At 39.3% G+C, this 11,623-nt stretch overlaps 1 protein-coding gene across 1 annotated transcript in view; it reads left to right on the top strand.

The window, feature by feature from the left end:
• The first annotated feature begins 1,051 nt into the window (after positions 1-1,051).
• COL19A1 (collagen type XIX alpha 1 chain) overlaps positions 1,052-11,623 on the top strand; it is a 347,142-nt gene continuing 336,570 nt past the window's right edge. The window contains exon 1 of the mRNA XM_004270129.2: positions 1,052-1,175. Within this exon, the coding sequence (XP_004270177.1) occupies positions 1,085-1,175 (91 nt within the window). The 5' untranslated portion in view covers positions 1,052-1,084. The remainder of the gene's footprint in view (positions 1,176-11,623) is intronic.

Genomic DNA, 11,623 nt, shown 5'->3' with positions numbered 1-11,623 from the left:
AATCAAGAATCTCTCTGAAAGTTAGATCCATATTTGTGAGTTCACTTATTTGAAATAGAATTAATTACTTTAACAGTTACCAACGGCCTTGAAATAATAGCTAGGATAAGTTTCCAAAGTCATATGAGGATTATGACCATAGCTGGATGACAGAGTTCAAAAGAAATAAGGCATAGGGCTTCCCTGGTGGCACAGTGGTTGAGAGTCCGCCTGCCGATGCAGAGGACACGGGTTCGTGCCCTGGTCCAGGAGGATCCCACGTGCCGCGGAGCGACTGGGCCCGTGAGCCATGGCTGCTGAGCCTGCGCGTCAGGAGCCTGTGCTCCCTAACGGGAGAGGCCACAACAGTGAGAGGCCCGCGTACCGCAAAAAAAAAAAAAAAAAAAAAAACAAGAAAATACTGACACATGCTACAATATGGTTGAACCTCGAGGACGATATGCCTGGTGAATAAAGTCACAAGAGGATAAATACAGTGTGATTCCACGTGCATGTGACCTAGAGCAGTCAGATTTGTAGAGACAGAAAACAGAATGGTTGTTGCCAGGGGCTGGGGTGGGAGAAATGGGGAGTTACTGTTTAATAGATACAGAGTTTCAGTTTTGCAGGATGAAAAGTGACAGGTGGTGGTGGTGATTATACAGCATGAAGATACTGAATGCCACTGAACTGTACACTTAAAAATGGTTAAGATGGTAAACTTTGTTATCCGTATTTTACCAGGATTAAAAATAAAGATATATACAAATCATCGTAAGTAGCGTGGCTTTAAAAATGTTTAGAAGAGAAATTTAAGTTATATGAGGCTGTATAGACATTGATAACTAATTAGGAACTAATCTGAAAATACTTTCAGAGGCTTTCATGCATAATAAGGTATATATTAATATATAATGTCTAATTACATGTATATGCAGATATCCAATTCTATAATTATATATATTGTAAAATTCTATTGTGTTCTCTTTGGTGACGAGGATTTTCTGGAGATAATGATGAAGGGAACTGTATGCAATAAGCTCAATTCAGATATTTTGTTCTGTTGCAGGTCTGTGGCCACTGGATCCCATGGTTTTGAGGCGCCATGAGACCCGCTGGCTCTTGGAAGCTTTGGTTCTGGGCAGCGATGCTCCTGCTTCCTGCTTCCGCTTCCGTGGTGAGCAGGGACAAGCCAGGTATCCAGGCCACCTCTTGTCCAGTCTCCAAATGTTATTTATAGTCTTTATTTTAAAAAAATATTAAAATAAATCTTATTAGGGTTGAAGAGGCCATAGATTCAATCTACTAGCACAAAATAGATAATTTATTGTTTTCCCCATTGACCTTCACATTGCACATTGAGAATGTCTAAAATTACATTTTTATATGCATATTATATTAGTCTAAATAGCCTTTTCTTTCTCTCACTGATAATTACAAATATAAATATGTATGTACATCTCTGTGTGTGTCTATTTTTCCTTTTCCCCTTTTAATGAAGTTTTTCAAGTTATTCAAATTGTAAGTATAGAAACCCATCCTCAGTTAGGATTAACCAAGGACATAGCTAATGTTAATTACAGAAAAGTGAAAAACAGAATAAGAAATAGAAAAGGAAATGTAGTTTGATTATATATCAATTTTGTAGTATCTCAGATGACGCAAAGGAAAGATTAACAGTTGTGAGAGCACTTTTTGAACTAAATAGATAATATTTATTTGCAACTGTTCAGTTATCAACCTCATAAATATTTCCAAAGGACTTGAAGGCAATTTGAAACATTCACTTCCACTTCTGATTTTTAAAAATGATCCGGTGGCTAATTTGGAAGGCTCTTCTTGAAGACTGAGTATGCGTTAAGTTACTGACCTCAATGTACTTCGCATTCCAAAGTTGAACTAGACACATTGAAAAGCCATTTGCTGAGCAAAGAGAAACTTCAACTCACCTTCTATGCAAAGGATCACATATGATATATTCTGACCCTGGTCACATATGATGACGTGTCCTGAGACTATGAGTCTTATTGTGCTTATTCTTTTGAATGTTTCTTTCAGAATTTTTGCTAAACAGGTATAAACATACCCTAGTAGAGACTTTTGAGTTTGAAGCACTCATAAAATCAAAACATATCTGAGTCACAGTGTTTTGTAAGTCTTTATGATTTTTTACTAATTTGGCAGGAGTTACATTTCATAAAATAATCTACATGAAAGTTTGAATATTCTAACACTGTACAAATGACATCCTGTGGCTATCATACTTTTTTGGGGGAAAATCTTTTTTCAGAAAAGTCGGGCGTGACTCATGGCAAAAAGAAGTCCCTAGGGCAGGGAGTTTATTCTGATAATGTTGCTACTCTTCTGAATTAAAAAAATATACATTTATTTATTTGGGCTACGCCAGTTCTTAGTTGCAGCATGCAGGCTCTTAGTTGTGGCACGCAGACTTCTTAGTTGCAGCATGCATGAGGGATCTAGTTCCCTGACCAGGAATCGAGCCCCACGCCCCCTGTATGGGGAGCACAGAGTCTTACCCACTGGACCAGCAGGGAAGTCCCTCTTCTGAATCTTTTTTACATCTCTTCCTTGTAAGAGACATAGCAGGAAATGCAATTTGCTACTTCATCAGAGGGGATAGGACTTTTCTGGTTTGAAAGGAGAATGAATCAGTTTCTAGGCACATGCTAGTGTGTAATAAATAAATGTTCCTGATGACATTGATTTGAAGGATCTACATAAATGGTTTTCCAATTTTAGTGTGAGCAAGAATCATCTGGGGTACTGATTCTGGAGTCCCACTCCCAAAGATTCCTATGATGCGGGACAGCATGGGGTGGGATTCAGTAATTTACATCTTTAACCAGCTCCCCACGTGAATCTAATGCCTATGTTTGCGGAAAACAGAGGAACACTCACCTTTGGGATGATTAACTATTTCTTTTTATTATTATTATTTTTTCTTAGCTGGTTGTCTTGCACCTTACACTACCAGGTTGCATTTGTTTATTTATTTAGACTTTAATAACGTTTTTGGGAGGGGTAAGAGCACTTAGCATGAGCTCCTCTCTAGTAACAAATTTCTATGTGTATAATACAGTACTGTTCGCTATAGATCTTGCGTACAGTACTGATCATCTTGCGTAACTGAAACTTCTCCATCTTGGGATTCCCCTGAATGTTTTGCTCTTGTAGCTTGGCTATGTCAATTCTTTAATCAGGTTATATTGTATGCAGGAAGACTGAAATGCATATATTCTAGCCCAATTTACCCTACCAAATTAATCTTTCTGAAAGATTTTCCTAAGAGTGTGAATTCCAAATTAATTGGAACTCTAGTAAGATTCACGTAACCTGAAGCACTAAGGGAAATTCCTAAAGAAAAAAAATGAAGAGTTGTTTTTTATCGGGGCATTTGGTAGGAGATGCTTGTGAAACAGCCCACACTAAACGTGCCATGGAAATTGCTTAACTGCAAGTATCGTTTGCTTTCATTGAAAATGTCAGCACAGCCCTGTCATAAGTATTATTGAAGAGTATAACATTTCGGGCCTGGCAGGGGCTACTCTCATGTCTTGTGTGTCTGATTCATAGCACAAAGTTCCCTTTTTAGTTTCCTCATGTGCAGACCTGTGCCTGTGGTCACTAACCATTTACCGGAGGGAAGTGATTACAGCCTAAAAATAAAATATAACAAATCTGAGGGAGAGGCTAGGGTTTCAGCCTTGGAGTCTGTGAAGTTGTCAACAATCTGCTGTTAAACTTAAATACATGAAGGATAAATCGAGTCTTTTAATTGCTTTACTTAACTCAATGGTGTGCCTAATGATTGCTTGCAATATTGGGCCAGTTGGGATGGAATTCAAGAGTAATATGGAGGGATTCGATAATACCTTTAATATTAAAATCTTGAAGCTATTCAGAATTAGCTATTCCATATTCTTTCATCAGTTTTACTATTATGTTGAGATTATGACATAAGGCATGTTTGCATATTTTCACACTGCAGATAAACAATTTGAATGTGGCCGTTTCAGTTTAGTTGTCAAAAGAGGCTGGGGAAGAGAGTTGTATTAATAAATATACATCACAGAGATCATCTCAAAACTTGCTTTAATTACTTTCTTAAAACTTTATGATAGAAGCTTATGTCTCATAATGGTTCCTATGTCTCATGCATTTCCCTTAATCTGTTCTAAGGCAAAAGTACTGAGTTATCATCAAAAGTAATAAAAACAGAAAATAAGGTAAGAAAGAGCAGCAAGAAAAGCCAGACTCAATAACGAGATAATAGAATGTCATCCCTTTCACTTATGGTAAAACTTGAGGTTAAGTGTCTTGATGGAATTGATTATAAACTTAGGCCCCAAACTATACACATACACCTTTTTAAACTAGTTTTCTATTGATTATAAGGAAAAACTATTCTTCTGAAATTTGGCTTTTACTAATCGACACATGCTGCACTCTTAAACTCAGAGTCGAAGTATGCTATTACATAGAGAGTTTTATTTTGTGTTTTGAAGAATTCCTCATGTTCAGTATGGTACCAGATAAGAGTCCTACTGCTGACAAATGTACTTTGTAACTCCTAAATTTTTAAAGTGCAGGAAAGCTTCACAATTATTAAATAAAAGTTATAGCTCCTAACCTGGTATACTCCTCTGGGGGAACAGTTTTGGATAAAAAATTAGCAGTGAAGGTTCTGTGACCCCTTGTTACCTCTTTGTTAATATAGCTGTGTTCCCATTTTTTTCTCGTTTTGTCACTTTTCCATATTTTTTTGTTATATTCTGGTCCAAGGTGCTAACCTCTTGTTTTTCTCCCAACCTAGGATACTCTGTAATCCTTCATCAGATGTATTAGCAAAGTATGAAGTGTACAGGAGTCCCCAGGGCAACTAGTAACAATTAAATGAAAGGCCTCTGTCAATGGGAAGTCTGTCAGCCTTTAAAAAAAACAAAACAAAACACCTAAAGGCTGTTATTTTGATCCATTTATGAGAAGAAAACAAACTAGTTCTATGTCTGTGGTAAATTACTGCTCTTCAACTTCCCCAATCCTGATCTTGAGACAAATGCTGTGTCAAGAGTTTTGTCACTAAAGGTAAAGAAAACAATTTTCCTAATGCATGTTAGAAAACAAGAGTGATACCTGTCAGGGTGGCCATCATCAAGAAAACCACCAATAACAAATGCTGGAGAGGATGTGGAGAAAAGGGAACCTCGTGCACTGTTAGTGGGAATGTAAACCACTGTTGGTGGTGCAGTCACTGTGGAGCACTGTATGGAGGTTCCTCAGAAAACTAAAACTAGGGCTTCCCTGGTGGCGCAGTGGTTGAGAGTCCGCCTGCCGATGCAGGGGACACGGGTTCGTGCCCCGGTCTGGGAAGATCCCACATGCCGCGGAGTGGCTGGGCCCGTGAGCCATGGCCGCTGAGCCTGCGCGTCTGGAGCCTGTGCTCCTCAACGGGAGAGGCCACAGCAGTGAGAGGCCTGCGTACTGCAACAAAACAAAACAAAACTAAAACTAGAACTACTACATGACCCAGCAATCCCACTCCTGGATATATATCCCGAAAGAAACAAAAACACTAATCTGAAAAGATACATGCACCCCAGTGTTCATAGCAGCACTATTTACAATAGCCAAGATATGGAAGCAACCTAAGTGTCCATCAACAGATGAATGGACAAAGAAGATGTGTATATATACAATGGAAAATTACTCAGCCATAAAAAAGAACGAAATTTTGCCATTTGCAGCAACATGGACAGACTTGGAGGGAGTTATGCTTAGTGACATAAGTCAGAGAAAGAAAAATACTGTAGGTTATCACTTATATGTGGAACTAAAAAATAAAATGAACTAGTGAATATAACAAAAAGGAAACAGACTCACAGATGTAGAGAACAAACTACTGGTTACCAGTGGGGAGAGGGAAGGAGGGGCAGGATAGGGGTAGGGGATTAAGAGATACAAATTATTATGTATAAAATAAATAAACCACAAGGATATACTGTACAATACAGGAAATACAGCCAATATTTTATAATAACTATAAATGGAGTACAACCTTTAAAATTTTTGAATCACTATGTTGTACACCTGAAACATATAATATTGTATATCAAATATACCTCAATAAAAAAAAGAGTGATAAATAGAACGCCTGTGAAACTGGGCAGATTTAACTGCGATTTTACAGGTAATAATAATTCCATAATATGTTATGTGGACTCCAGAGGATATGAAGAAATAGAAAAAATAAAGCAGGTGAAATGGACAAGAGAGAGAAATATTGCAATTTCTCAGGAGATAGCTGTTGCCCTTCCTCCCTTCTGGCCTTACCTCCTGTGTAATGCCATCCATCCCTGTGGCTTTAAGTATGGTTTGTATGTCAGTCACTCCCAAATTTACCTCACAGCCCGCCCCTCTTTTGTGTTCCATACCCATATTTCCTAGTGGCACCTTGAACTTGACATTTCTAACTCCGTGGCTTTTCCACCGCAGCTGAATTCACTCCTTGTCACAATTCCTTTTCTTCCTCTAGTGGCATTCATTTCAGTAAACTCACCTGTTACCCAGCTGAGCAAGGCATCTCCCCCTCCTCCCTACGTTCAGTCTGTTATCACGTCCTGTTGATTCTTTTTTTTTTACAAGAAAATTTTTTAAAATTTATTTATTTTTGGCTGCGTTGGGTCTTTGTTACTGGGTGCGGGCTTTCTCTAGTTGCGGCGAGTGGGGGCTACTCTTCGTTGCGGTGCGTGGGCTTCTCACTGTGGTGGCTTCTCTTGTTGCGGAGCACGGACTCTAGGCATGCGGGCTTCAGTAGTTGTGGCGCATGGGCTCTGTAGTTGTGGCTCGCGGGCTGTAGAGCGCAGGCTCAGTAGTTGTGGTGCACAGGCTTAGTTGCTCCGTGGCACGTGGGATCTTCCCAGACCAGGGCTCGAACCCCTGTCCCCTGCATTGACAGGCAGATTCTTAACCACTGCGCCACCAGCAAAGTCCTCATCCTGTCCATTCTTGTGTCTCAGTTCCTTCCCCCTTGTCCATCTTCAGTGTCACCTCTTTAAGTTACCACCCTACCTGGCCTCCAAGAGTATGAGCATGTGGGTGAGGGTGCCAGATGAAATACTGGCCACCCAGTTAAGTTTGAAGTGGGACAAATAATGAAAACATTTTAGTATAAGTATGCTCCAAATATTGCCTCAGAAATACGTATACTAAAAATATTTTTGTTCTTTATCTGACATTCAAATTTCATTGGGCACCTGTGTTTTTATTTGCTGTATTTGGCAATCCTACATGGTATGAAGGGAGAAAAGGGTGTTTCATTATTTACAGGGTGGTCAGGGAGGGCTGACCTCATCGAGGGGCAGTTAAGCAGAGACAGGAAGGTAGTGAGAGAGTGAAGCACGTGATCACCTGGAAAGCAGCACATGCCAAGGCCCCGAGGCAGGGGTGTGCTCAGCGTGTAGGAGAAACGAGACAGAGAGGGAGACTGGAGTCCAGTGAGTGAGGAGGAGAAGGGCACGTGCCCCTCAGAAATGCATCTGTACTTTATGTGTTGTCAGCAGCTGATTTCTGAGCCTGCAAGCTCAAAGGCTAGACCTTGGACTCTGGTAAAATTCACCAGAGCAGCAGACACTGCCCTGTGAGGCCTCTTGGGAGATGCTAAAACCTTGCTCTCTAGGAGTACCAACGGGTAGGCTTCTGAATTTATATCTTTCAGTCACGTATCTTCCCTAAAGACCTCTCAACAAGCCTTAATTCACAGGTAGTTTAATATTGTAATAGGAGTTATTCATGATACATTTAAGTACAAATGTGTGGAAACATGTACACTTAGCAAAGTTAAAATATAAAGTATATATCCACTAGACAAATGATATATTTCCTTTCTTTGCAATCAGTAAAGTGGTATATTAATAGCTTAAGTAATGCTAAGAACCCTCTACAAATTGTAAAGGTGTAACAGAACATGTATACATTTATTTTTCAGGATGCCTCTAATTTTGACTTTTCCCCTTGTCTTTGTGGTGCACAAGGAATGACTTCACTCCTGGTTTCTCCTAAGGCCAGAGGCCTCTGGGGCCACAGAGAGTGACTGGTGCGTTTTCTGCATGAGCACCAGCAAAATACATACATCTTTTAGGTATTCAATCAGCAGGGAAAAAATGAAAGTTAAAAGAATGGATTTAACTGTTCTGGGCTTTTTAGCTATTTGAGAGGAGAAAGAAGGAATTGAACATGACTCCCGTCATTAAACTGAAGACTTCTACATATGAGTGGGTATAGAAAGACCAGAACAATGATAGGAAAAGTATGTTTTAAAAGACATGTGATCTAATCTCCAGACTAGAAGGCTTAACAATATAATAGGAGGCCCAGTCAGCAGGTGAAAACAAGCATGAGGATTTAGAGATTAAGGGAACAAGTGATTTTTTTTAAGCATGTGTTTCAAACTGAGAGTGGGGACAAAGTATATTTCCACTAATGAATGAAGAGAGTATCATAGGTACTCTATTATTTTGTTTAGAACATTTTTTGGGGGGGGGGGCGGTACGCGGGCCTCTCACTGTTGTGGCCTCTCCCGTGGTGGAGCACAGGCTCTGGACACGCAGGCTCAGCGGCCATGGCTCACGGGCCCAGCTGCTCTGCGGCATGTGGGATCTTCCCGGACCGGGGCACGAACCTGCGTCCCCTGCATCGGCAGGCGGACCCTCAACCACTGCGCCACCAGGGAAGCCCTAGAACATGTTTTTGAGGTGGATGTTCAGTATAGAGAAAAAAGCTGGACTATGGGAAACGAATTTTATTTCAGCTTTGCCATTGAGTTACTATGTGATCTGGGGGAAAATCACATAAGTTCTCTTGAATGATTTGTTCGTAGGTCATCAGGTTTCTAATTTTTAGAGGGAGAGAAGGGTAAAATGTATGTAATTACACACATTTGTAAAATGTATGTAATTTTTTGTAGATAATCTAGGTAAAATCTTCCCCAAATCTGACCTAGTTGTCTTCTTTTCTGGTTCCTTTACCCCCTTTCAATATCCTTCCAACCCTATAAGCTGCCCAGATCCTTCAAGCTAAGTCAGGAGGAAAGTGGGTCTGAAAATCACTGACAGCATCTTAGCATGAATTTGTCAAAAACTTCTGCATTTATGTTTCAAAAGGTCTGTTGATTAAGGGCCCCTAAATAGTGCATCTTTTGTGGTGAAATTTTAGTAATTACTTTTGAAAGGTTCCCAAGAGCCTTTGAAATGACACTGCTGCCGGGATTCTCCTGACTACCTGACAGGATGCTTGGATATTTGGGTCTTATCAGTAGTTCTTCAAGATAGCACGCACATTTACGCAAAAAGTATGCTTTACTTTATGTTAAAATGCAAGTGTCAATGCTTAAAGAAATGAACATATCCAAATTTTAATAGCCACTTCTCCTGTGTTGCCATTTTTATGCAGTGGACCATGAGACTCATGCATTCAGCTTCTTGTGCCTTGAGTCTTCCCCCAAAGAATTAACATTTAGTTGTTTTTTTAAACTTTAAATTGAAGTCGAATAAAATTGAGTTAAAATTGAATATATATATATTTTCTTCTTCAGATTCTTTTCCATTATAGGTTATTAAAAGATATTGAGTATAGCTCCCTGTGCTATATAGTAGGTTCCTGTTGTTTACCTATTATATATATAGTAGTGTGTATATGTTAATCCCAAACTTCTAATTTATCCCTTCCCCCGTTTCCCCGTTGGTAACCGTAAGTTCGTTTTCTATGTCTGTGAGTCTATTTCTGTTTTGTAAATAAGTTCATTTGTATCATTTTTTAGATTCCACATATAAAGTGATATCATGATATTTGTCTTTGACTTACTTCACTTAAATTAACATTTAGTTTTCATTTGTTTTGTTCAGCTTTTCATAACAGAGCACATATTCTAGAGATACAAAGCTGTATTTGATTTTCATAAACTAAAGACTTTAGTGAAGAAATACTTCCATAAATATTGCTGGAAATGTTCAATTTTCTTCACTTCAAAGTGACAGGTTTATTACTTTGACATCATCATATATTCATTAGATCCTCAGAAGAATTTAAATAAGATATATACTGTTTCCAACTTGGCAATAAGCTAACATAGCTTCCACTCATTACCGAAGTGTCACAGTAGGAAGTTCCTTCCACAGTCTGGATATTTGCTTTGCCAATCATCTATTGGAGTTTCCCTATATATGTTGTTAACCTCATTTTCTACAGTCATATAGTTATGCAAAGTCATTGTAAAAATTTGATCACAGTTTTGGTGTTTTGCAAAAATTATTTTGAGCTTAAAGTGTTTTCTCACAGACATGCTGTTTTGTATGACACACACCAGGGTCCACAGATCTTAGGTGCACAGTGTAATGAATTTTTGCATATGTATTTACACATCTGTGAAATTGCCACTCAGATCCAAATATAGAACTTTCCATGACCCCAGAAGGCTTTCCTGTAACTATCCCAGTTGACCCCCCTGCCAAGCCAATCAGTATTCTGACATAGATCAGTCATGCAATCTCTTGAACTTCACATAAATGGATTTCTGCAGTTTGTGTTCTTTGGGGAACGGTATTCTTTTTCAGTTACCACTGTATCTCTGAGATTCATCCAGGTCATTGCATGTAGCAGTAGTTCATTCTTTTTTCTATACTTTTTTATTGTATTTACCACAATTTGTCCATTTATCCTCTTGTCAATGGACATTTGGGTTGTTTCCAGTTTTGGATTATTATGAGTTATGCTGCGAGGAATATTCTCTTCTAAAAGAGCCACTTACACCATTTTTGTACTCATTTCTCTTGGGTCATTGAATTTCCAGGTTATAGAGTTCATGAATATTTAGCTTTCGGAAACGCTGCCAAACAATTTTCTAAAGTGGTTGCACTGTTCACCCCCACGAGCAACGTAGATGAGCCTTCCTTTTGCTCCACAGCCTCAACAGTATTTGATGCTGTCAGTTCTTTAATTTTTAGCCATTTAGTGGTATATCATTGTGGTTTTACTTTGCATTCCCCTGATCACTAATGATGTTAAGCACTATTTCATATGCGGGTTGGCATTTTGGATATTTTCTTTTGTGAAGTGCTTAGCTTTTTGGCACATTTTCTTTCTTTTTTTTTTTTTTTTGGTGGTACGTGGGCCTCTCACTGCTGTGGCCTATCCTGTTGCGGAGCACAGGCTCCAGACGCGCAGGCTCAGCAGCCATGGCTCACGGGCCCAGCCGCTCTGCGGCATGTGGAATCTTCCCGGACCGGGGCACGAACCCGTGTCCCCTGCATCGGCAGGCGGACTCTCAACCACTGCGCCACCAGGGAAGCCCCGGCACATTTTCAAAATAGGGTTTTCAATCTTTTCCCCGTTGATTTGTGAGAATTCTTTGTATGTTCTGGATATGATGCTTGGTTGGATATACGTATTGTAATAGTCTGTGGCTAGCCTTTTCACTCTTTTAATGTTGTCTTGTGATTATTAAGATTTTAATGAAGTCCAGTTTATCAACCTTTCATGTTTTCTGTGTCCCTATCAAGAAATATTTGCTACCCTCAGTTCAGGAAGATTTTACGTTTTTCTGTAGTTCGTTATTGTTTTACGTTTCATG

This window comes from Orcinus orca, chromosome 12 (assembly GCF_937001465.1).
Source record: "Orcinus orca chromosome 12, mOrcOrc1.1, whole genome shotgun sequence".
NCBI classification, from domain to species: Eukaryota; Metazoa; Chordata; class Mammalia; order Artiodactyla; family Delphinidae; genus Orcinus; species Orcinus orca.
The sequence above is the reverse complement of the archived record's forward strand: the minus strand, read 5'-3'. Positions and strand labels throughout refer to the sequence as shown.